This window comes from Enoplosus armatus, chromosome 4 (genome assembly GCF_043641665.1).
Source record: "Enoplosus armatus isolate fEnoArm2 chromosome 4, fEnoArm2.hap1, whole genome shotgun sequence".
In the NCBI taxonomy this organism is placed as follows: domain Eukaryota; kingdom Metazoa; phylum Chordata; class Actinopteri; order Centrarchiformes; family Enoplosidae; genus Enoplosus; species Enoplosus armatus.
The window spans coordinates 149,659-171,273 of record NC_092183.1 but is presented as its reverse complement, the minus strand read 5'-3'; the positions used below and the strand labels follow the sequence as shown (position 1 = coordinate 171,273).

The 21,615-nt window shown below is 42.3% G+C and overlaps 3 protein-coding genes across 4 annotated transcripts in view; 1 reads left to right on the top strand and 2 right to left on the bottom strand.

Moving 5' to 3' along the window:
• LOC139283710 (regulator of G-protein signaling 3-like) overlaps positions 1 to 7,435 on the top strand; it is a 43,645-nt gene extending 36,210 nt beyond the window's left edge. Inside the window, exons 20-27 of the mRNA XM_070903735.1 lie at positions 1,877 to 2,046; positions 2,868 to 3,408; positions 4,056 to 4,279; positions 4,688 to 4,734; positions 5,061 to 5,159; positions 5,710 to 5,771; positions 5,887 to 6,053; positions 6,127 to 7,435. Coding sequence (XP_070759836.1) covers positions 1,877 to 2,046; positions 2,868 to 3,408; positions 4,056 to 4,279; positions 4,688 to 4,734; positions 5,061 to 5,159; positions 5,710 to 5,771; positions 5,887 to 6,053; positions 6,127 to 6,360 — 1,544 coding nt within the window. The 3' untranslated portion in view covers positions 6,361 to 7,435. The remainder of the gene's footprint in view (positions 1 to 1,876; positions 2,047 to 2,867; positions 3,409 to 4,055; positions 4,280 to 4,687; positions 4,735 to 5,060; positions 5,160 to 5,709; positions 5,772 to 5,886; positions 6,054 to 6,126) is intronic.
• A 2,206-nt stretch (positions 7,436 to 9,641) lies between these two features.
• On the bottom strand, positions 9,642 to 10,235 carry LOC139283656 (myosin light chain 1, cardiac muscle-like). Of its 2 annotated transcripts, XM_070903672.1 has the most exons (2): positions 10,221 to 10,235; positions 9,642 to 10,178 (listed from the first exon to the last, which is right to left on the bottom strand). In XM_070903672.1, exons 1-2 carry the CDS (start codon positions 10,233 to 10,235, stop codon positions 9,642 to 9,644), a joined length of 552 nt encoding a protein of 183 aa, XP_070759773.1. The 2 variants fall into 2 exon arrangements, with proteins under 2 accessions (XP_070759773.1, XP_070759772.1); XM_070903671.1 differs by having other exon boundaries at positions 9,642 to 10,235.
• Positions 10,236 to 13,128: 2,893 nt separating this feature from the next.
• Positions 13,129 to 18,172, bottom strand: LOC139283707 (adenylate kinase isoenzyme 5-like). Its single transcript, XM_070903730.1, has 9 exons — positions 18,113 to 18,172; positions 16,325 to 16,492; positions 15,832 to 15,985; positions 15,434 to 15,607; positions 14,891 to 15,063; positions 14,690 to 14,803; positions 14,295 to 14,486; positions 13,280 to 13,359; positions 13,129 to 13,138 (listed from the first exon to the last, which is right to left on the bottom strand). Exons 1-9 carry the CDS (start codon positions 18,170 to 18,172, stop codon positions 13,129 to 13,131), a joined length of 1,125 nt encoding a protein of 374 aa, XP_070759831.1.
• Positions 18,173 to 21,615: the final 3,443 nt, after the last annotated feature.

Here is a 21,615-nt window from a genome sequence, read left to right as displayed (position 1 = left end):
TGGAAACGTTGTCGTCGGGAATGTCCTGGTGCAGCCATGTCTCCGTAAAGCACATTAAACTACACTCCCGGTACTCCCTCTGACTCCTGGCCAGCGCCGTCAGCTCGTCCATCTTGTTTGCCAGCGATCTCACGTTGCCCATGACGAGAGAGGGGAGACACGGCTTATATCTCCTTTTCTCCATAAACCTCTGCTGTCTCGACCCACCTCTCTTCCCTCGTCGCTTCGTTCCCCCTCTGCATCCTCTGCGTGTTTTTCTCCAGATTTCAGCGGGGATCTCCGATGGTCTGGTCTCCAAGCCGGCCGGCTTCAGAGCGATCAGCTGATCTCCGGAGTAAACAAAGCGGCCCAGAAGTTGCCGCGCTACCGTCCGATGTTTGAATGAAAGTAATGCCAGAGTGAAAAAAAGTACCAGAACTCTCTCCACCAGCATGTTTAGAGAGGGCACAACTTCAAAAGTCAGTACTTAAAAAAAAGTTCTGAGTTAAACAAAGAAATAAAGGAGAAAAGTAAGAAAAAGAAGAAAACAAACAGGAGCGACTGTAACAGGCTGCATGCACGTCGGCGCATGCGCACTATACAGTGGATCTAAATGTCGGGGTGGATCCTCCAGCTCTGGTGTCTCATTTGTGTTTGCCATTCGGAGGCAGCGACACATGAGCTTTACTAACCTGGTTAACCAGAATAAACTGACTAGCATGCTACAGCCATAGATGTATTATAAGATCTGGATAGTGGATCCAAAGATGGCGCCTATTCAGTCCAATAAGAATTGCCCACCTGGCGCATACACCAAAAAAGTTTCTATCTACCGGGTTTACTTCCGGGGTCTGCGTCCCACTGAATACGCGCAGTAGTGTTTCTCCATCTGGCCCTGCCCACTTAACATTGTGATTACATCACAGATTTTCATCACTTTTCTCGGCTTTTACGAATATAAAACCTCCATGGATCAAACATTCCTAATATAAAGAGTCATAATTGACGTTGTTTGCAGTTGGAGGCGTCCTGTCAGCAGTTTTACAGATGTCTCTTTTATAATGGTGGTCTATGAGGAAAGTGCTTTTTGGGCCGCAGGGGAATTTCAAGTGCAATACCACAAGTGGCCACTGGGCAAAAGTGGAGGGAAGGCTGAGCAGCTGTGCCATATGCAGGTTTTATTGTAGAGTCATGGCTACAGCTGATAGTTGACAACCGGTGCGCTGCCAAAACAAAACTGGTAAAACTCGCGCTCTCGAATTCCTGTTCTGTGCCTGTTGAGATAAATACACTATATTGACAGTCATTGTTTGGGTCACAGGGTGTACTGAACCGGACGTCCAGTACCAAACAGTTTGGGATGAATACACTTACCGTTACACCCATAGTCCTCATGTGTCCACGTGTCTTCATGTGTTCATGTGAGTGTGCATGAAGTCACATGTAGGTTTGTTGTTGGGACAAAACACAGAATATAAACCTGAATGATTACAGCCAATAAGAACTCTCGGTGGTTCAGTCCTGTTCTGGCCCCCATGTGATAAACGCTTTATCATTGCAGCAGACTTAAGTTCATGAATGTAACTCACAGCAGTTTAACACATTCAACAAACAAATAACTCCGATAGAAAATAATGTTGAGTTTTAAAATATGACTGAAGAAACTTCTTGTGATGATGCTTCAGATGAATCAGTCTTTGTCATTCTGTGATTATTATACAACTGAATAATATCTGTAGCTGTAGATAGCTGTCAAACAAACAGCAGCGTAAACAGCTGTTTAATGGTGATCATTCATTATTCTTATGATTAATTTTTATTATTGATCGACCACATGACAGTCTCCTGTACTACTACTACTGTGAATTAATTGGTGTGTGTGTGTGTGTGTGTTCAGTGTCCTCAGAGCCCCTCCAGATCTACTTCCTGCAGAGCTCTCAGAGTTGTTGGCGTTGTCTCTTCAGTCTGGAGGCTTTCAGCATCGAGCAGAAGGTCAGAGTCAGTCTCTGTCTCCATGACAACATCCAACTACAGCTGGTCGCCACGGAGACCGGACACAGCCACCAGGTACAACAGAGACACTTTATTCCACCTGTAAACTCTCTGACAGGAAGGTGAAACATGATCATTAACCAGGAAGTGACACCTTTATACCTCACAGACCGACAGACAGGCGGGTCAGACAGACAGACGGGTAGACAGACCGATGGTCAGGTAAACTGACGGTCAGACAGACAGGTGGGTCAGACAGGCAGACGAGTCACACAGACAGATGGGTAGACAGACGAGTAGACAGACAGATGGTCAGACAAAGTGACGGGTCAGACAGACATGTTTTTTCTCTGAGTGTAGTAGAGGGGTGCTTGTTTGACTCCTTTGGGTCATTCTGTGGATTGTAGAGAAATTAAACTGTATTTTGCTCCCAGCTGACGTGTTTGTTCGCTCTGTCTCTGCCTGTCAGAGACACTCTGTGGTAGAAAACAAGCTCCCCTCTGTCTCTGTGGCTGAATCGGACTTCACACTCTCAGATTCGTGCATTTAAGGGGTTATTCCTGGATGTAAATGTCAGTACTGTACCACTCAGAGAAACAGGGTCACTGAGTCTAGATCGTAACCCTGATCCACAATTCTCGAACCCTCATCTTCCCTATCTGAATCCAGTTTCAAACCAATCCAGCCAAACCAAACTGAAAACATATTTTTAACCTGACCTAGAACCCCAAAAAACTGAAGAACTAAACTGAAGATGCAGATTAAGAATGTTGTTCAGTTATTTTTGTCCAGTAGGTGGCGCTAAATAGAGTTGAAATGAATGTTGGTCAATGAGAGATTATATATGACAGTTTATCATTAACACAGTTTACCTCCTCCTCCTCCTCCTCCTCCAGCTCTCAGAACTCCCCTCAGACTTCGGCCTTCTCTCTCTCCACCAGTCTGACCTCCTTTATCGTCCTTCCTCTCCTTATTCGTCCTCTGATCCTCCCCTCCTCAATCCCTCCCCACTCTGTGACCCCCTCAGACCTCTTTCCTCCTCTCCTTACCCCCCCAGCTCTCCCTTCTCCTCCTCGATTCCTCCTCCCCCCTTTTGCACTCTTTCCCCATACATCAATTCCTCCTCACCTCCCAGGACCTTCACCACCCCCCCTGAGCTCCTCTCCCCTCCTCCCCCCTCCTCCTCCACCCAAAGGAGTCTGGTCTGGAAGGAGAGAGGAGGAGCAGAGGAGGAGGAGAGGAGGAAGAGGAGGCGGGAGGAGGAGGTGGTGGTGGAGGAGCGGCAGCAAGGGGAGGGGGAGAGCGCTTCGGAAACATCAGAGAACATGGGAGGTGTAGGGTGGCAGAGCCCCCACCACTTGAAGGAAGAGGAGGAGAGTGATGAAGAGGAGGAGGGAGGAGGTGCTGAGGAGTTTATCTCCACCTACAGACCTGCAGGTCAGTCTGACTGGTTGTTCACTGTTCATATGCTGCTGAATATCTGCAGCGGAAACATTTTAAGTTTCAAGTGAAGTTTAAGCACTGAAAGCAGTTGAAGTTAAATGTATATGAACAGCGGAAGCAGCGTGAGTTTAAAGCAGTTGAAATTAGTTAGTTGAAAGTAATTTGAAGTGGTAGTCGAAATACAGTCACTAAAAGGAGCTAAAATGACATTAAAGAGGAAGTGCGGTAGAAGTATCATACAAAGTAAAAGTGCTGAAAACAGTTGAAGATTCAGTTTGAAGTTGAAGCACTAAAAGGAGTAGAAATGAAAGTGTAAGCTATTAACTAATGTGTCGGTTGAGGTGGAAGTCCTGAAAGAAGAAGAAGGTGAAGACCTGAGACCTGGAAATGTTTGAAGTGCCACTGAAGCACTGAGATTAGTGTAAGCATTGAAAGGAGTTGAAGAGAGCAGATGAAGCAGACAATTTCCCTGTTAAAGAAAAACAGATGAAAACAGTGAAACTGTCAGTTGATGCATAGTGCTGAAAGCAGATGAAGTGTCATTTGAAGAATAATGCTGTTGTGATTTGGCGCCATATAAATAAAATTTAATTGAATTGTTGTTTTTTTTTCCTGTTCCTTCCTACATGTTTGTCTTTCAGTTCTGCGTCGCTCTCTCTCTGAGGGTTCTCTACTGCAGGAACCTCGATCGCCCCGCTTCCTGTCTGACAGCACCATCCATCAACTCACCCGCCCCATGACCTTCGACCTTGATCCCGGCACAGGCCCTGTCCCACACCCCCCCTCCATCCACACCCTGAGGAAACAGCTGATCAGACAGGGGGGGTCTCTGCATCACATGCTACTGCTGCTCAACGGCACCAAGGTAGAACCAGAAGAGGTTAGGACAGACTAGCTGAGAGCAGTACAGACCAGGACAAATCAGTAAAGGCTAGTATAGAGCAACAGAGAGCAGTAGAGTCTAAAAGAATTCAGGGGAGACCAAAATATAAAGCAGAGAGTAGAGACCAGTAAAGACCAACAGCAAAAGAATCTTGAAGAGTCCAATAGAGTCTGGACAAGACAAACACAGTCCAGTGGTGAGCAGCAGAATCCAGTAGAGAGACTAATAGAGTACAACAATAGAGCAAAAGAATCTGAGTCCAATAGAGTTCAGTAGAAAGCAGTATAAAATACTCTTTTAGAGACCAGAAGAGTCTAGAGGAGACTAGACCAGTAGAGTCTAATAGAACCAAGCAGAGTCTCACAGTCAGTTGTTGTTTTGTTTGTTCAGGATGCAGAATTCAGAAACCTTCAACTGAGGAAGAAGACCAAGAGTCTGTACGTACATACACACACACACACACACACACACACACACACACACACACACACTATAAACACACACTACTGAGCATGTGCAGTGGGTAAGACAGCTGTTAATCAAACCATGAATAGAGATAACTTCTTTGATGTTGAATGAGCAGCTTTCATTAGAAAGAAGAGGCGGCCATTTTATTCTCCAGATACATCTAGGGAACAAAGAGAAAAATATTGACAACAAATAGGCACACTGCATATTCTTAGCCATGGGCTAAAAACAGCCCAGGTTGTGTTTTTGTTTGTCTGTACTTCCTGTCACTGACTCATCATCATCATCTTCTCAGAGCCACTGATATTCGGAGCCGCCTGGCATTTCTACGGCGACGGAAGAACAATACCTGTGTCCATGGTAATAGTTTGGAGAAAGCTCTGAGAAACAACAGGTAGAAGCCCTAACCTCTAATCTAATCTCAACCTAACCTGAACCCGAAAACCAAGTCTGAACCCTCAAACAGACATTTGAATAAGTGAGGACTGGTTGCACTTGGTTTATACTGGGTTCTCATGCTTACTGGTTCCAACACAGTTCTACTGGTTTCAGCTAGTTCCAACTGGTTCTGACTCATTTCAGCTGGTTCCAACTGGTGTCTAGTGGTTCCAGCTGGTTCTAACACGTTCCTCCTGGTTCCTTCTGGTTTCAGATGGGTCCACCAAATTCCTACTGGTCCCAACTGTTTCCAACTAATTCCTATTGATCATGACAAATTCTTGTTGTTTCCAGCTGGTTCCACCAAATTCCTAATGGTTCCAACAGGGTCCTGCTGGTTCCAGCTAGTTGCAACTGGCTACTACTGGTTCAGCTGGTTCCAACAGTTCCCAGCTGGTTGCAACAGGGTCCTAATAGTTTTTAGATGGGTCCAATATGTTCTTAATGGTTCTGTTTGGTTCCTGCTGGTTCCAGTGTGTCTGAGGTGGATTTGTTTTGTTTTTCAGACCATCTACAAGTGAGGTGCTGAGGTGGGCGGAGAGTCTGGAAGGTCTGCTGACCAATCAGTGTAAGACACACCACTTCCTGTTTGTGTCTGTGTTAACCAATATCAGTGAGGGGACAAGCCTACACAATGACAGTCTGTCTCTATACAGTCTACTTGCTTTCTTCCTATTGGTCAGATGGTCTGGCAGTGTTCCGTCATTTCCTGAGATCAGAGTTCAGCGAGGAGAACCTGGACTTCTGGTTGGCTGTGGAGAGATTCAAGAGGACACGCCCTCTCAGCAAGATGGCCACCAGAGCTGCAAAAATCTACGATGAGTTCATTTCTACCAATGCAGCGAGACAGGTACCTGTCTGTCAGTCTGTCCTCTGAATTGTCTCATGATTGGTTGTGTGACACTGCTGCCCTCTGTCTCCAGGTCAATGTGGACTCATCTGTCAGAGAATCCACCAATCAGAGCCTGCGTCTTGGTGTTAACACCGCCTCCTTCCAGCTGGCCCAGGATCAGATTTTTGGCTTGATGGTGACCGACAGTTACCCACGATTCCTCAAGTCCCGCCTCTACGTGCAGCTGGCCAATCAAGGCACACATACAACCACAGAGTCAGCTAATTACACCGGAGCTGGGTCTGTACCTGTTGGCCAATCATGAGTGAGGAGGTGGCAGAGGCAGAGTCAGTCAGAGGACAGACTGATTGGTCAGCCAATCAGCTAGCCATCACCTCCAGTCATCTATTCAGAGAAGAGCCAGCCAGTGAAAAGAAAATATCCAGTTGCATTATGGGAAATGTAGGATCCAGTGTTTTTGGACTAAAAGTCTCAAACTCAACCTCTGCTGTCTGACACATTGAATCAGTTTAGTATTCTCTGAATAATCAGTTTATAAAAACTCAGCTTTATCCCATTGAGTCAAATGTTTGTTTGGGTTTAACTCAAAGAAAATCTGTTCAGAACTGTGTCAGATTTGGTTTAAGAGTTAATTTTCTAGCCTTGCTAGCAGCTCTATGGAAATGTCTGTCCACCATGTTGGTCCAGACTGAAATCTCTGAATCTATGTGGTGGAATGGCACAAAAATTGGTACAAACATTCATGGGTCCCAGATGATGAATCCTACTGACTGGCTTTTCCTCTAGCGCCACCAGCAGGTTAAAATGTCTGGTTTTGAGTGAAATGTCTTCACAACTATTGGATGTATTTTCAGTCAGCTTGGTTAAGACATTCATCTTCCCCTCAGGATGAATTGTAATAACTTTGGTGATCCTCTGACTTTTCATTTAACATTGTCATTGTGAGCGATGTGTATTATTTGATACTAATCATAAAAGTAGTCTTTTTGTAAAATGATATGCAGTACAAAGTTGCCACATATGCAATGTTCCAGGAAAACAACTAGCAGACGTTGGGGTCCCATAAAGATAAGATGTTCCAGGTAAACAACTAGCAGACGTTGAGGCCCCATAAAAGATAAGATGTATTGTTGTTTAGACGAGGTCTTCTTTGGTATGTGAAAGGTCATTCTGAGAGGTCTCTTTTCCTGACCCCTAGATGGGGAACAGAAGTTTACAGACTCGTGTGTTATAGTAGGACCCCATGCATGTCTAAAGGTATAAAAGACGAGCTTGAACAGTGTTCGAGGCAGCAGTACTGATTCGGCTACGGGTGCTGTCCAGGCCAAGATGCGCATGCCTGTTGATCCTGATCTTTGATGCAAATAAAGAATATTATGTGAAAAGTCAGTATCAGCGGAGTTTCCTTCCATCATCGGATCATCGCCTACATCTGGGGAATGAAGAAGAAATTAACAACATGAGCAAGTTAACATGTTGATGTTAACATTTAGCTCAAGCCCCACAGAGCTGCTACCATGGTTTATTTGAAAAATAAGAGCCAGTAAATCTGCTTGTTTTTATTCACATTTTACATTTATGCACTAAAACCCTGAGTAGAACCAGCAGCAACCTTTTCAGGCAACTTTTTTAGTGCAAATTCTGACTGAAGTTAGTGAAGCATTTATGTTTTAATAGAGGAGTAGACTCAAACTGCTGTTACTGCAACAGATGATTATTAAAAAAGTGTAACTGAGGTTTGTCTGCTCACCTGTTGGATAAAGAGGCAAAGTGATGAAGTCTGATGGAAACAGTTTTAAAATAAATGATAATGTTGTTGGACTTTCTGCTGCTGCTTCTTCTTCTTCTTTAGTTTTATTTGCAACAGCCTTGGCGTCACTGCCTCCAACAGGAAGGTGAGTTTACACATGAGAAAGAACCTTTTTCTTTTACGTCAGATATTCATTTTTTAAATGATTGTGTCATCTGCCATTGCATTGACAAAACAGTTCAGTCCAAGCATCAATAATAAGGTAACAACAGCAGGTAATTCCAAAGTCTCTTTCCTTCTCAGCTTTTATGTCATCAGTCATATAAATGGAAACATTACAGCCTTAAACCACGTTACAATCTCACTCAGTGCTGTGTGACAAAGTTTAGCTTTAAGCAGTGCAGGTGGTGACTGACCATTACATGTTTGTCTGTATATGACCTGATCAATCACTGTTAGCGGTCAGCAATTTGTTTCAACCATGGGCCAGTTTTTTAAAGCTGGACTGCAGGACTTTTACATGTAAATGGCGTCGTTACATTCAAGTTGTTGCCAAACGACCTCACACAATACTGATTAACCCTGTCACCACCAGGTCAACCTCTCTGTGCTTCAGTATGCAGAGTTTTTAAATCTGGTGTCTGAGGCGACATTCCTGCACTGGTGCATCAGTAGTGATGCATTTTACGTCAACCAGCAATGGATGGTTTGTTAGAGCTGAATGGGGGGGGCAACTGTGGTGACTGAGTGGGCAGTCTGCAGGTATGTCTGCAGCTGAGACATTTAGAGAGTGAGTCGCATCAAGGAAGTTCAAAATTCTTGATTGTGATGTGATTCACGTAGACTTCAGTTAGTTCCAGGAAGTTCTTGGCGGGCAATTAGAATGCATAAATATGATACATCCATGATAAATGCAGAGAGACAGAACTGCGATGTTTGGTAATTAGTTGGAGAACAGAGTTGATGCAACTCTCTCTCTACATGGCTCTGGGCTACGGAAAAACCTGTAGGCATCCACCAGAAGGGGGAGACAAACGTTCAGCACTCCAGCCTTAATATTAATATACTTTGCTCATTATATTTATTTATTCATTATAAACACCTTTAGGATTGTTTGCATTTGAGTACAAACGCTGTCATTTCCATTAGTATGTTTGCACTGAGTTACAGCAGCTAATGTTCAAACTCATTTGGCAAAAAATGACTTGTAAACATGAACATGTGTTTCACCACCAGACTGAAGATGTAATTGATTGGAGAACCATGCACAGACACCTCATGTATAGGCCAAATTATATTATTGACCTGTGTTATTCAAGTTTATTCAATAAGTAGCATCTCTCCATGTGGGGGCAGTATTAGATGTTACAAGGTCATATTTAGTGTGATTTATATGAGACTTGTATTTATTTTGTTATCTACATAGATTTGTGAAAAATAATGTGAATTTTTTGATGTAAACTGTACACACACTGACACGAAGTATTAGATATTAGACTAAATACTGCAGCACACTGTACTGAATATTATAAGAAACCATAGTTAATCACTTGTCAGACATATTTGCAACATCGCAGATCTGGTTTTCTAGCGAATCTGTCCTTGTCCTGATGTAAAAAAGGGGGATCAGAAAGAAAGAAATGTGACCAGTTCATCTGGAGCTCTTTTAATTACTAATTAATAACTGTCAATTCATAAAGAGGCTCTGTCTCTAAAGGAAAAATAAAAACACTGAGAGGGACTGAAGATGTTGAAACATACATTTAATACAGGAGAGACATCAGAGACTGACAGAACCTCAGTCCATCATAAGAAGAAGAAGCTGTCAGTGTTTTCTACCCGGCCAGGATGTGTTTGACGAACTCAGTGTAGTTGATGTGTCCGTTGGCATCCTCCTGTCCCATCATCAGCCGGTCTACCTCATCCTCCGTCATCTTCTCTCCCAGCGTGGAGAGGACGTGGCGGAGCTCTGCTCCCATCACCGTGCCGTTGCCCTCCTTGTCAAACACCCTCAGACCCTCCACAAAGTCCTCAAAGGTGCCCTGCTCTTTGGAGCGCGCCACGTGCTGCAGCATGGGCAAGAAGCTGTCAAAGTCTAGCAGCTTGACATGCAGCTCCTCCGCCTTTGGCCTCCCCAGCAGCTTGAGCACCTCTTCGTTGGTGGGGTTGTGGCCGAGTGCTCGCATGACATCTCCGCACTGAGCAAAGGTGATCTTCATCTCACCCATGGGCGTCTCGTCAAACAGCGTGAAGGCGTCTCTGAACTCTTCGATCTGATCGGGGGTGAACTCCACCACAATGCTCTTCAGGTCCACCTCAGGAGGTTTGGACTCCGGCTCTGCAGGTTTGGGAGGTGGAGGAGGCTCCTCCTTCTTTGCCTCCACTTTCTTCACCTCTGTCTTCTTTGGTTCCACTTTCTTTGGAGCCATTCTGCAGAGAGGACGGACGGAGACGGAGGTGTCCGGCATTTTATACCAGCCAGAGATGGGGTGAGCGAGGCAGAAGAGAATGACAGAGAGGGGAGAGAGAGCAGAGAGAGCAGCTGACCAAAGATGGAAGAAAACTGGAATAGAAACACTCAAAGAGAAGATAAGAGTCAGAAGATAAGAAGCTTTGAGAAGAAACTGAACCAGTATGAACCAGAGCCGAGTGTTAGTCTAACTCCAGTTAATGCTTTGGCTCAAAGGCTCTAAGTCAGACCTGCAGGAACCAGCAGGAACAACTTTCTTTAGTCAGGTTTGGTCCAAATATTGCTCCAACGTTCACTGTAGAAAAGGGTCAAAAGAAAATGTGAATGAGCGTGTTTCCATCCTGTCGTGTGAATATTAGGAGTTGGCTGGTGTGAGTCTCCTGAGTTTTAGATCCGGACTGGTTTGGTCGGGGAGATGTGGACAGTGGCTGTTACTATGACAACAATCTCTCAAGCACACTGTACAGTCGATATAAAGACTCAAATATTCACAACAACTCAACATGTTCATACCATGGGGGGGGGGGGGTTTCATGAGCTTTATTGGCATGACAGATCAGGAAGTCTGTTGCCAAAGCAGTACAGAAAGTGATTAACATTGATTGGTTGAACATATGATTGGCAATAAACAACAATAAATAAATATACAATAATATGTGCATATCAACAGTTGATATGATATGATACTACAGATGTTATCATTCAGAAACATTCACTGCAGAGCTCGTTTCTCTCACCGTGTGACAACAGTTAACATATTGTGCAGCTAATAGAGCACACTGACTTCTCTCTCCACATAGAGCACTTTCTGAGGATCGGGGAGATGGATTCTCAGGATATATATGACTTATTTTTTCAAAGAAAATCTCTCTCACATCTTTATATTTGTCACAGTAAAGTAAGAAGTGATGTGAAGATGCTTGTCTCTCTCTCTCTCTCTCTCTCTCTCTCTCTCTCTCTCTCTCTCTCTGTCACTCTCAATTTTCAAGTCAACAGGCTTTATTGGCATGACGTGTTGCCAAAGCTCAATTATAAAAGACAATGTTAAGGAATGAAATTTAAAAAATAATGTGAATAACAATATTAGTTAATAGAATAAAATAAATAATGAAATAGATATATATAGAATAAAATAAATAATGAAATAGATATATAATAATATATTTAATAAAATAATATATAGATATCTATATGTGTTATTTATAGACTAATGGTTGTTTTGGACAACCATTAGTCTATAAATAACAACATTAAAAATAAATAATGATAATAATACAAAATTAAGAATTACCCTCTAATATTTCTGTATTTGTGACGTTCTGTTAGAACGTGTAGTTGTGTCTCTACTGTCTGAACATCGTCAGGGTCTTTCTCAGGTTCTTATCAGTTACTGTGGTCAGGTAGTCTGCTGCAGCATACTGTCTGTTTAGGACCAAATATGTTTCTATTTTGTGTGACAGATCTCCTTTGGGGTTTTTCTTCTTACCCAGAGGATACCTTTGCAGAACTCTGCATGCAGGACTTAAATTGGGTTTTTTCCCATTTTGTCCAGGGTCCCATACCTCACTGCCATACAATCCAATCGATTCTGTAACTGATTGAAATATTTTGAACCATGTCCTAACTGTAATTTGGATTTGAACTGAATGCTTGATGGCATAAAAAGCCCTTTCTGTCTTCTCTTTGAGTTCCTTCACAGCAGAGCAGACGTTTCCTGTGGAACTCATTCGTAAACCGAGGTAAGTGTACGTGTTCCTTTGTTCTATTTGGGTTTCACCTATTTCAAATGTTGGGTCATTTCTCTGTAACCATGATCTTTTCTGGAAAGTGATAACTTTGGTCTGTCAGGCCCGGGTCTGGAGACAGTATGACCAGATCATCTGCATAAAACAGACACTTAATTTCTATGTCTTGAAGAGTGAGACCAGGTGCTGCTGATCGCTCTAATAACCAATTCATTAATATAAATATTGAAGAGGGTGGGACTGATGCTGCAGCCTTACTTCACCCCTCTACCCTGTGGGAAGAAACCTCTCTCACTGTCTGGCTTTCTCTCTGCCTGTCTCCCTTCAGTCTATTTCCGTAACCCTAACCCGTCTCTCTTTCCTGAGGTGTTGTCAGATATGGAAACTCTGTGTGTGTTTCATTAACATTCCCCGCTGTGATAAGGACGGTGATTACCCATGATGCTCTGTGTGTCCTTCAGTCTTTAAATAACGACCTGCAGAGTTTCATTTATCAAGATAAAATCAACAGCTGAAACCGTTGTCAGAGATTTCAGGTGTTTATAGGTGTACACACTTAAACTAAACAGAATGAATTTAATCTTCATACCTGAAGATGTTTTGTCCCTGAAAGTTGAATTTAACAGCTGCATAATAACTTTACAACAGCATCAGGGTCACCAGGAACAATGAAACATTACAACACTTCCATGACATGTGATGAGATATTTTAGGTTACATCATCTGATCTATTCTACTCACTTTGATTATTACATGTAACATCACGTACAACCTTTTCTACCCTGTACCAATGACATCATTACATTGTTCTTGACATATTACAAATTATTACAAGTACAGCCTCATTCCCACATGACTTCGGTGACCTGGCTACCATGGTAACAGACTTGTTGGAAATGTGTGAGTTTAGACATAAAACACAGAGGCCCATTGTGACATCATACATGATGTTTCACAGTTAAACAGACTGAACAACAACATTATCGTCCAATAAGAACACTTCTAACAGACTGCTCACTGATTGGTTCATAATAAAATCTGTGTTATTGATTGACAGATCTGATACTAAAGGGGACTGCAGGGACTGAACTGCTGCATTCTGGGCTATCAGCAGGATCTGGAGACACACAGAAACAGATCAATCAATCATTGTCTCAATCAATAGAATGACTGTGATAAGAGGAAGTACCAGACTAAACTAGTCTAATGACACTTTACTTTAATTATCATATCAATAACTAATCAATCAATACCTGACAAATTCTTCAGAAGCAGCTTCTCTCTGATGACTGAACTCAGATCAGCAAATACCACCTCCTCATCTCTGTCTGCATCCACCTACACACACACACAAACATGTCTTTGTCAGTTATGAGGATGTAGAGACATTGACTCACCAGAAAGCGTCCATGTCCTTGTACACGTTTGATGATGTAGTAACAACTCACAGTGTTAGTTACTGCTGTAACTGGTAAGCTAATTGCTAACTATCAGTTATCAAACTTGTTAGCTTGTTGCTAACAGGATGTCCAGAGTTTATTAAAGGGGACCTATTATGGTTATTTCAGATCTATATTTTTATTCTGGGATTCCACTAGAATAACTTTGCATGGTTGACAGTTTAAAGTCCTTATTCATCTTATCCTCAGTTCACCCTCTGTCTGAAACAAGCCGTTTGAGCTCCTGTGTCTTTAAGCCTTATCAAAGGGAAGGAAAAGTCCCGGTCCTGGTTGCATTGGGGATAAACTCCTGAAATGCTGTGCTAGACAACAACATGTACATTTTACATGTATCTGTCAGTCTTCTTTGGAACAATGGAAAGTACCCAGACTTTGGAACTGTAGTTCTAAAGTCATATCACATCGCCCCATGGCTCTTACCTGCCTTGTAATGAAAACCTTTGAACAAATTGTTAAAAACAAGATTTAAGCTATGACGCCGGACAGACTGGATCCCCCTCAGTTTGCTTATAAGGCAAGGAGAGGGGTTGAAGATGCTATTTCAACCCTGTTAAATCTTATTTTGAGGCATCTGTGACCCCAAGATGGTCTCTAGTCTTCTTGATAATTATTTCTCCACTCCCTCTCTGATGTTTTGGTAGACATAGACAATAGTGGCGTTGGTGCTGTCTGCAAGCCAAATTGCCCCTCAGGGGAACTTTACTCTCCACACCCCTGTAGTATCTGTTTCAGCAGGTGGAGCTGTGTCAGCAGATGTACTTGTGTCAGCAGGTGTACCTGTGTCAGCTGGTGGAGCTCTGTCAGAAGGTGTACCTGTGTCAGCAGTTGTAGTGGTCTGTAGTATCTGCTGATGGAGACGATGTCTCTCTGAAACATCTCCAGGCGTCTCCGCAGGGCGTGGCTATTGTCTCCTAGGAGACCGAGCCGAGTGGCTTGTTGCTGCAGACGACAGTGAAGCATCTCATTGGAGCAGAGAAGCAGCATCACCAGGTCAGGCGAACCAATCTGAACACAGAGTAGGCGGGAAGAACAGGTTTAATGTTTCCACTGTTGTTATCTTACTTAGCCACCAAGAAAAAAGAAGTTCTCTGCACAATGAAATTTCCAAGACACACAAAGATTGTAGTCAGGCTCCTCCACATTAGTTGTGCTGAATGAACTTCAGTCTTGCTGTATAAACTGTAATGAGCCCGCTGATTGGTCAGTACCTGTTCCTGGAAGCTGAGAGCCTGGTGGATATCTCGAGGGAATCCATCCACGATGAACCCTCTGACCTCCTGCTGACCAATCAGCTGTCGCCTCAGCTCTGTGATCGTCTCCTCCTACAAACACAGAGAGTTTGTTTACAATGTCCGTGCTAAATCACAGCAATGTGTGGTGGTTCAGGGTTAAGGTTGGTCGACTCTGACCTGTGGTCCCAGCTGTCCATGACCCATCATTTCAGAAATAACCTTCCACTTCCTGCTGGGGGAGGCATGGCTTAACAGTTGCCTCCTGAGCAGCTCGTCCAGTGAGACGACTCTGAGGCTGAAGCAATGAGCTAGCTTAGCTGCCTGACTTCCCTTTCCACTTCCTGGACCACCTGATGAGAATAAAAAATGTTCTGACATGAACATAAAAGACACCAGAAGCTCACCCACATAAACCACAACGTCCTCAGTTTGAAGCTGGTTGTGGATCTTTATTCGTCATTCCCCATCATTTCTTGTCATCTCTCTATTATCAGCTGTTTAATAAAGACATAAAAAAAACCCAGAAATGTTAAAAAAAAAACCATTTTTATATGACAATATGGGAAGATGGAGCTGAACTTTCAGTTCAAAAAGGGTCAGGAAACCTTTTTCATCATAGAAGGAGTGAAGAAAATTTGTTTGAAGAAGCACTGGTTTAGACCTCTTATTGTTTCTGGTTCAGATCTCACTGGTTCTGTGTTTTCTCCTAAACTCTCCTACCAATGATGAAGATGATGAGAGGGCGTGGCCTCTGAGGAGGGAGGATGCTGACTTCCTGCAGGAGTCCAGAGCTTTCCGTCATGTCAGAGTCCGAGTCAATGGAGAGCTGAGAACTGACTGGAGAAGGAAGAAGACCAGGAAGTGGAGTTGAAAGGAGGGACAGAGTCACAAAAACTCTGATTTAGGAAGTATTTTTCTGTCACTGCAAACTCTCTAAAATTGTGTTCAGACTGAACTCCTGAACGAACTGAAGCTGAGAGCTGAAACTGAACACCTGGAAATCACAGAGATCTGAACTTGCAGAAAACTTAACTACTGGAAAACCAAACTCCCGGAGAACTCAACTCCTAGAAAATCAAACTCGGTAACCCTCAGCTTTTTTCAGTGAAGTATCTTACCCTCTGTCCTGAATGTCTTTGTGTCTCGTTGTTCCTTCTTCTCAGTGTGGACAGGTGGGATCTCTAAAGGTCGAGGTGGAGCTGGGGGAAGGAGTTTGAGTTCAAGAGCTGTTTTGGGGGGTCCAGATGGTGTTTTATTGTTGATGAAGGAAATCTGGGGTGTCAGGGGGTGTAAGACAGATGTTTTGGGCTTAAAGGTTACTGTGGATGTTGGGCATATTATCTGATGTGTAGGAAGTGATGTTTGGGGTTTTGGGGATGATGTTGGGGGTATTTTGGGTATTGGGGGTGTTGTTTCTGGTTTTATAGGGGGTATAGGTGTTGTTTTGGGGTGTATAGGGTGTGTTTGTGGTATAAAACCCCAGATGGGTTTTATTTGAGGTACTGATGGTGTTATAGCTGGGATTGGTGGTGTTCTGGGAGGTATTGATGGTGTTGTAGGAGGTACTGGGGATGTTGCTTTAGGGAGTATTGATGATGTTGTGGGCAGTACAGATGTTGTTTTGGGGTGTCTGGGGCTCAGCTGGTGTCTCTCCAGGTGGACGAAGGTGTCCCAGGTGACAGCCTCAGGACCCCCCAGCTGTCTGGTTGTGATCAAGCAGCTCTGAAGGAAGCTGACGGGGTCCTCAGGATGATGATACAGAAGACCTGTCAACAAACTCTGAGACACAGATTGAAGTGTTGACATACACGAAGATCATCATCTCCTGCTGCTGCCTCCCTGATCTCCCTCCAACAACTTTTTGTGTTCTCCACATGATATCATTTAAATATTCAGAAAACTTCTCACACTTTAAATCATTTAGATATTCAGATAACCGCTCACATTTCATATCATTTAAAATTATTATTATTAATTATTATGATATAAAACTGTGGTGACCAAGCTTTTTCGGTCATGGCTCCTAAATTATGGACTAGTCTCCCTCTGGTGGTCAGATCAGCAAACTGTGCAAGAGTGTTTTAAAACTGAAAATATTTAAGTGAGTATTTTATTTCTCGTTCTTCCTGTTTTTGTTTTTGTTGTTTTTATTTGTTCAAATGCTTTTATAATCCTATTGTAATTGTGAAGCACATTGTAACCCTGGTTTTGGTGAGTGCTACAGTTTTACTTATTTATCATTATTATTACTGTTATTAAGCAGACTGACAACATGCCTGAAAAAAGGCATCTGTCTGTCGAGAGCCACTAAACAATAGAACAGACTCCATTCAATTCAATTGTATTTGCATTGAACAGTTGTCTTTTCAGGGCATTTTTCTTTTTAAACTCCATAATTAGAATTAAATGGTAATTTTCTGTCTGTGTTATGAATCTGATTGAACAGACTACTTGACTGGATAAGATGCTCTCTCTCTCTCTCTCTCTCTGTCTATTGCTTTTTAGGTCTCTTGCCCTGTCCACTTTTATTATGTTAAGTGCTTTTACCATGGCAACAGCCCATCATGTCTGTATGCTAAAACCAACCTCATATAGTTTGAATACTGTGAAGCCTCATTCAGGCTGTGTTTCTGTCTGTAATGGAGGTGTGCTGATTTTAACTTAACCTGCTCTGGTCAGTGATTATAATAACCGCCCCCCCATGTCACCTGCTGCTATTCTCTGTAAAGACCTGTTTTTTAGTCTGTATTTGTTCACATTCAGTCACATGGTCTCCATTACAGCAGCTGAATCAGCTGTTAGTTGCTCCTGTTTGCAGTGTACATGTGGATGTACAGACAACTATTACTGTGACGCTGAAGAAATCTTAAAACCGTGAAGATTCTCAGGCAGTTATAAGGAGCGTCTTTTTTCCTCTGATGTCTGAGTGGATTTCTGGAGGTTTATTCTGGATGGACATCAGAGATAGAGAGAGGTAGTGCAGGTAGTACTAAAAGTAATACAAGTAGTTCTGATGATATTATTATAACTGTAACACAACATTGACATATCACCACCATTTAAGTTGATATGGTGCCCTTGTTAGCGAAGATATTTTTCATGTTATTATGACGTATTTATTACTGGAGAAAAAGGGATACAACAAATCAGTTTATCTTGTTATCCCAAAACATTCTCGTTATTTCTCATTTCTTATGTCAGAATCAGAAATACTTTATTGATCCCCGGGGGGGAAATTACACAACAAAGTTATGATAAAGGAATAAAGGAGAAAAGTAAGAAAAAATAAGAAAATAAACAGGATTGACTGTAACAGGCTTGAAATTTGAAATGAGAGTCAGTCGACAGAAACAGTTTAAAACAAAATCAGCTGTAAAACAAAAGAGAAAACTGTCTCACCTCCAGCAGCTGAGGGAGATGATGGTGAGACAGGTACTCCTTCACTTCTCTGCTGCTCATCATCAGCTTCTTCTTGCACTTCTTCTTCTTCTTCTTCTTTTTTTGGTTCTTCTATCTATCTATCTATCTATCTATCTATCTATCTATCTATCTATCTATCTATCTATCCTGCCCGTCTGTCCTTGCAGCAGTTTTGGGAGCAGAGTGATGATGTCTTAATGATTGACAGCAGCATCAGGTGGCTGAAGCCGTTGCCGTGGTAACATGTGTATTTATTCATGTTGTTCTCATACTAACGAGGCTAACGAGATGCTGAGTACATCACACAGTGACCTCATTGGATGACAGAGTGTGACATCATCACAGTGACACCTGGCGGCAGAGAAGGGAACTACAGACAGAACTACAGACAGCACATCACAGAGAACAACAGACAGAACTACAGACAGCACATCAGAGAGAACAACAGACAGAACTACAGACCGAACCACAGACAGCACATCAGAAAGAACAACAGACAGAACTACAGACAGCACAACAGAAAGAACAACAGACAGAACTATAGACAGAACCACAGACAGCATATCAGAAAGAAAACAGACAGAACTAAAGACAGCCCAACAGATACAATTACAGACAGCATACCAGACAGAACCACAAACAGCACATCAGAAAAAAACAACAGACAGAACTACAGACAGCAAAACAGTCAGAACTACAGACAGAACCACAGTCAGAACTACAGACATAACTACAGACAGCATAACAGACAGCATAACAGACAGAACCACAGATCAACAGACAGAACTACAGACAGCACAACAGATAGAATTACAGACAGCACACCGGACAGAATCACAAACAGAACTACAGACAGCACATCAGAAAGAACAACAGACAGAACTACATACAGCATAACAGACAGCACAACAGTCAGAACTACAGACAGGACCACAGATAGCACATCAGACAGAACCACAGACAGAACTACAAACAGAACTACAGACAGCACATCAGAAAGAACAACAGACAGAACTACAGACAGCACATAAGAAAGAACCATAGACAGAACTACAGACAGCACATCAGAAAGAACAGACAGAACTACAGACAGCACAACAGACAGAACCACAGACAGCACATCAGAAAGAACAACAGACAGAACTACAGGCAGAACCACAGTCTGAACTACAGACATAACTGCAGTCAGAACTACAAACAGAACCACAGAAAGCACATCAGAAAGAACAACAGACAGAACTACAGACAGCAAACCAGACAGAACCACAGTCAGAACTAGAGACAGCACAACAGATAGAATTATGGACAGCACACCAGACAGAACCACAGATCAACAGACAGATTACAGACGGAAACACAGACAGAACCACAGACCTGAGATGAGTGAATATTAGAAATGTGGAGATTATTGTAATATTGTGATGTGAGAGCTCATTCTGATGTAAACAGCTCTTTTTTACACATCACATCCAACTGATACACACAGCAGTAAACTATGTCAAGTCATTGAAATAATTTATATACATAACAATAACAAAAAGACAATATTAATGTTTTTTTAAACACAACACAGACATGCAAGAATATTACAGTTAATATAAATATGGACTAAATAAAACAACGATGAATTATGAGCAGCATCATGTTTCCTTCAAAACGTCTTATACAAACACTGTTTTTGCGTGTGTGTTTAGTATGTGGATGTGTGTGTGTGTGAGGCCCACAGCAGAAGAGCAGCATTCTCTGGGTTCAACTGAATGGATCTCAACAATGCAGGAATGTATGTGTGTGTGTGTGTGTGTGTGTGTGTGTGTGTGTGTGTGTGTGAGGCAGGATTTGGAAGCCTCTCTTTGGTTGCTATAGCAACTGTGATGTAAGCCCAGAGGGGGAGTTTGTCCTCTCTCTCTTTTTCTTTCATTGTGTCTATGTGTGTGTGTCTTTTTGTGTGTGTGTGTGTGTGTGTGTGTGTGTTGCAGTGTGTGTGTGTGTCACACAGACAGACCAAGAGATTTCACTTGGTGGAGAAATGAGACGAGAGGAAACAAGAGAAAAAAGATTGAAGAACTGAAACAGAAGAAAAAGAAGTGAAGCTCGACGAGAGAAAGTTGAAGAAAACTTTATGATGTTGAGGTGAAGTAACTCAGACAGAAAACTTTATCTAAACAGTGTCTTTAAACAGAGTTTATTGAAGCGTTCTGTCTCGTCCGCTGTTTATTGTCTCGAGTTAGAACCAAAACTTTAGAAACGAAACTGTGTTAGGAAACATACTTTTTGAGTATAAATTCTTGGATTTTTGTGTTAAATTTTGGACCTTCGGAGCTTCTGTCTATGTGGTTTACACAGTAACTGACTGTGTGTAGTTTCCTCTGACGACCACTAGATTGTGCTGAAGACTCATATTTTACTGAATGAAGCTTTGAAGGAGACGAACGCAGTGACACAGTTCATTAATGCATGTGTGTGTGTCTGTGTGTGTGTGAGTGCCTGTGTGTGTGTCCTTTGTGTTGTAAATGTGATTAGACACTCTGTGGTTTTGTGTTGTTGTTGACCTACTTGTGTTGAAGCTTAATGAAAGCAGACCAGAGCCAGTCTGCTTTAACCTGGAACCAGACTGCTTTATATCCAGTTTGTGGCAGAAATTGTGTTTTCTCAACTAAACTTTACATTTCTCCTCAGTTTTTGTTATTTGTAATTTGGGTTTAGTCTCATTCTCACTCACTGTGTGAAACTCAGTTCAGTTTTATTTTCACCCTCCTGCCAGTTACAGTAAACAGAGTGGACGTCTCCTCATGTCACAGATCTTAAATGTCTGACATGTTGGATATGCACACATCCCAAATATAAAGAGAATAAATCCACGACCTCCAGTTACAGCATGGCAGATATTTTAGGACCCAGCAGTCGCTGCAGCAGCTGTTCATAATTCAAACTTAGCCTTGTTTTAACATTTGTGTTTACTAAGTGGAGTTTTGTAATAACATAATATGATAATATAATATCTTTATTTATATAGCACTTATCAAAACAAAGTTCCACAAGTGCTTCACATGGCAAGCAGAGAACACATAAAGCACAACACATATAAACATAAAAACACAGCAATAAAAGAATAAAAGTACTAAACGTACCGCATAATAAAACAAGATGAAAAGGTAATACCCATAAACTGAATAAAAACTAGAATCAGATGGTATAAGAGGAAGGCAGTGCGATAAAAATGTATTTTAATCTTAGATTTAAAAGAAGCCACTGACTCAGCCTGCTGTGTACGTAGGAGTCAGACCATTTAGTGCCTTGTAAGTAATTAAAAAAACCTTAAAATAATTTAAAACCAATACTGGAAGCCAGTGAAAAGAGGCTAAAACCAGGGTGATGTGTTCAAACCTTTTTACTCTGGTTAACAGCCTGGCAGCTGAGTTTGGCACTGTCTGCAGCCGATCTACAGTGTTTTTTTTAGGCATGTAAAAAGGCTATTACAGTTA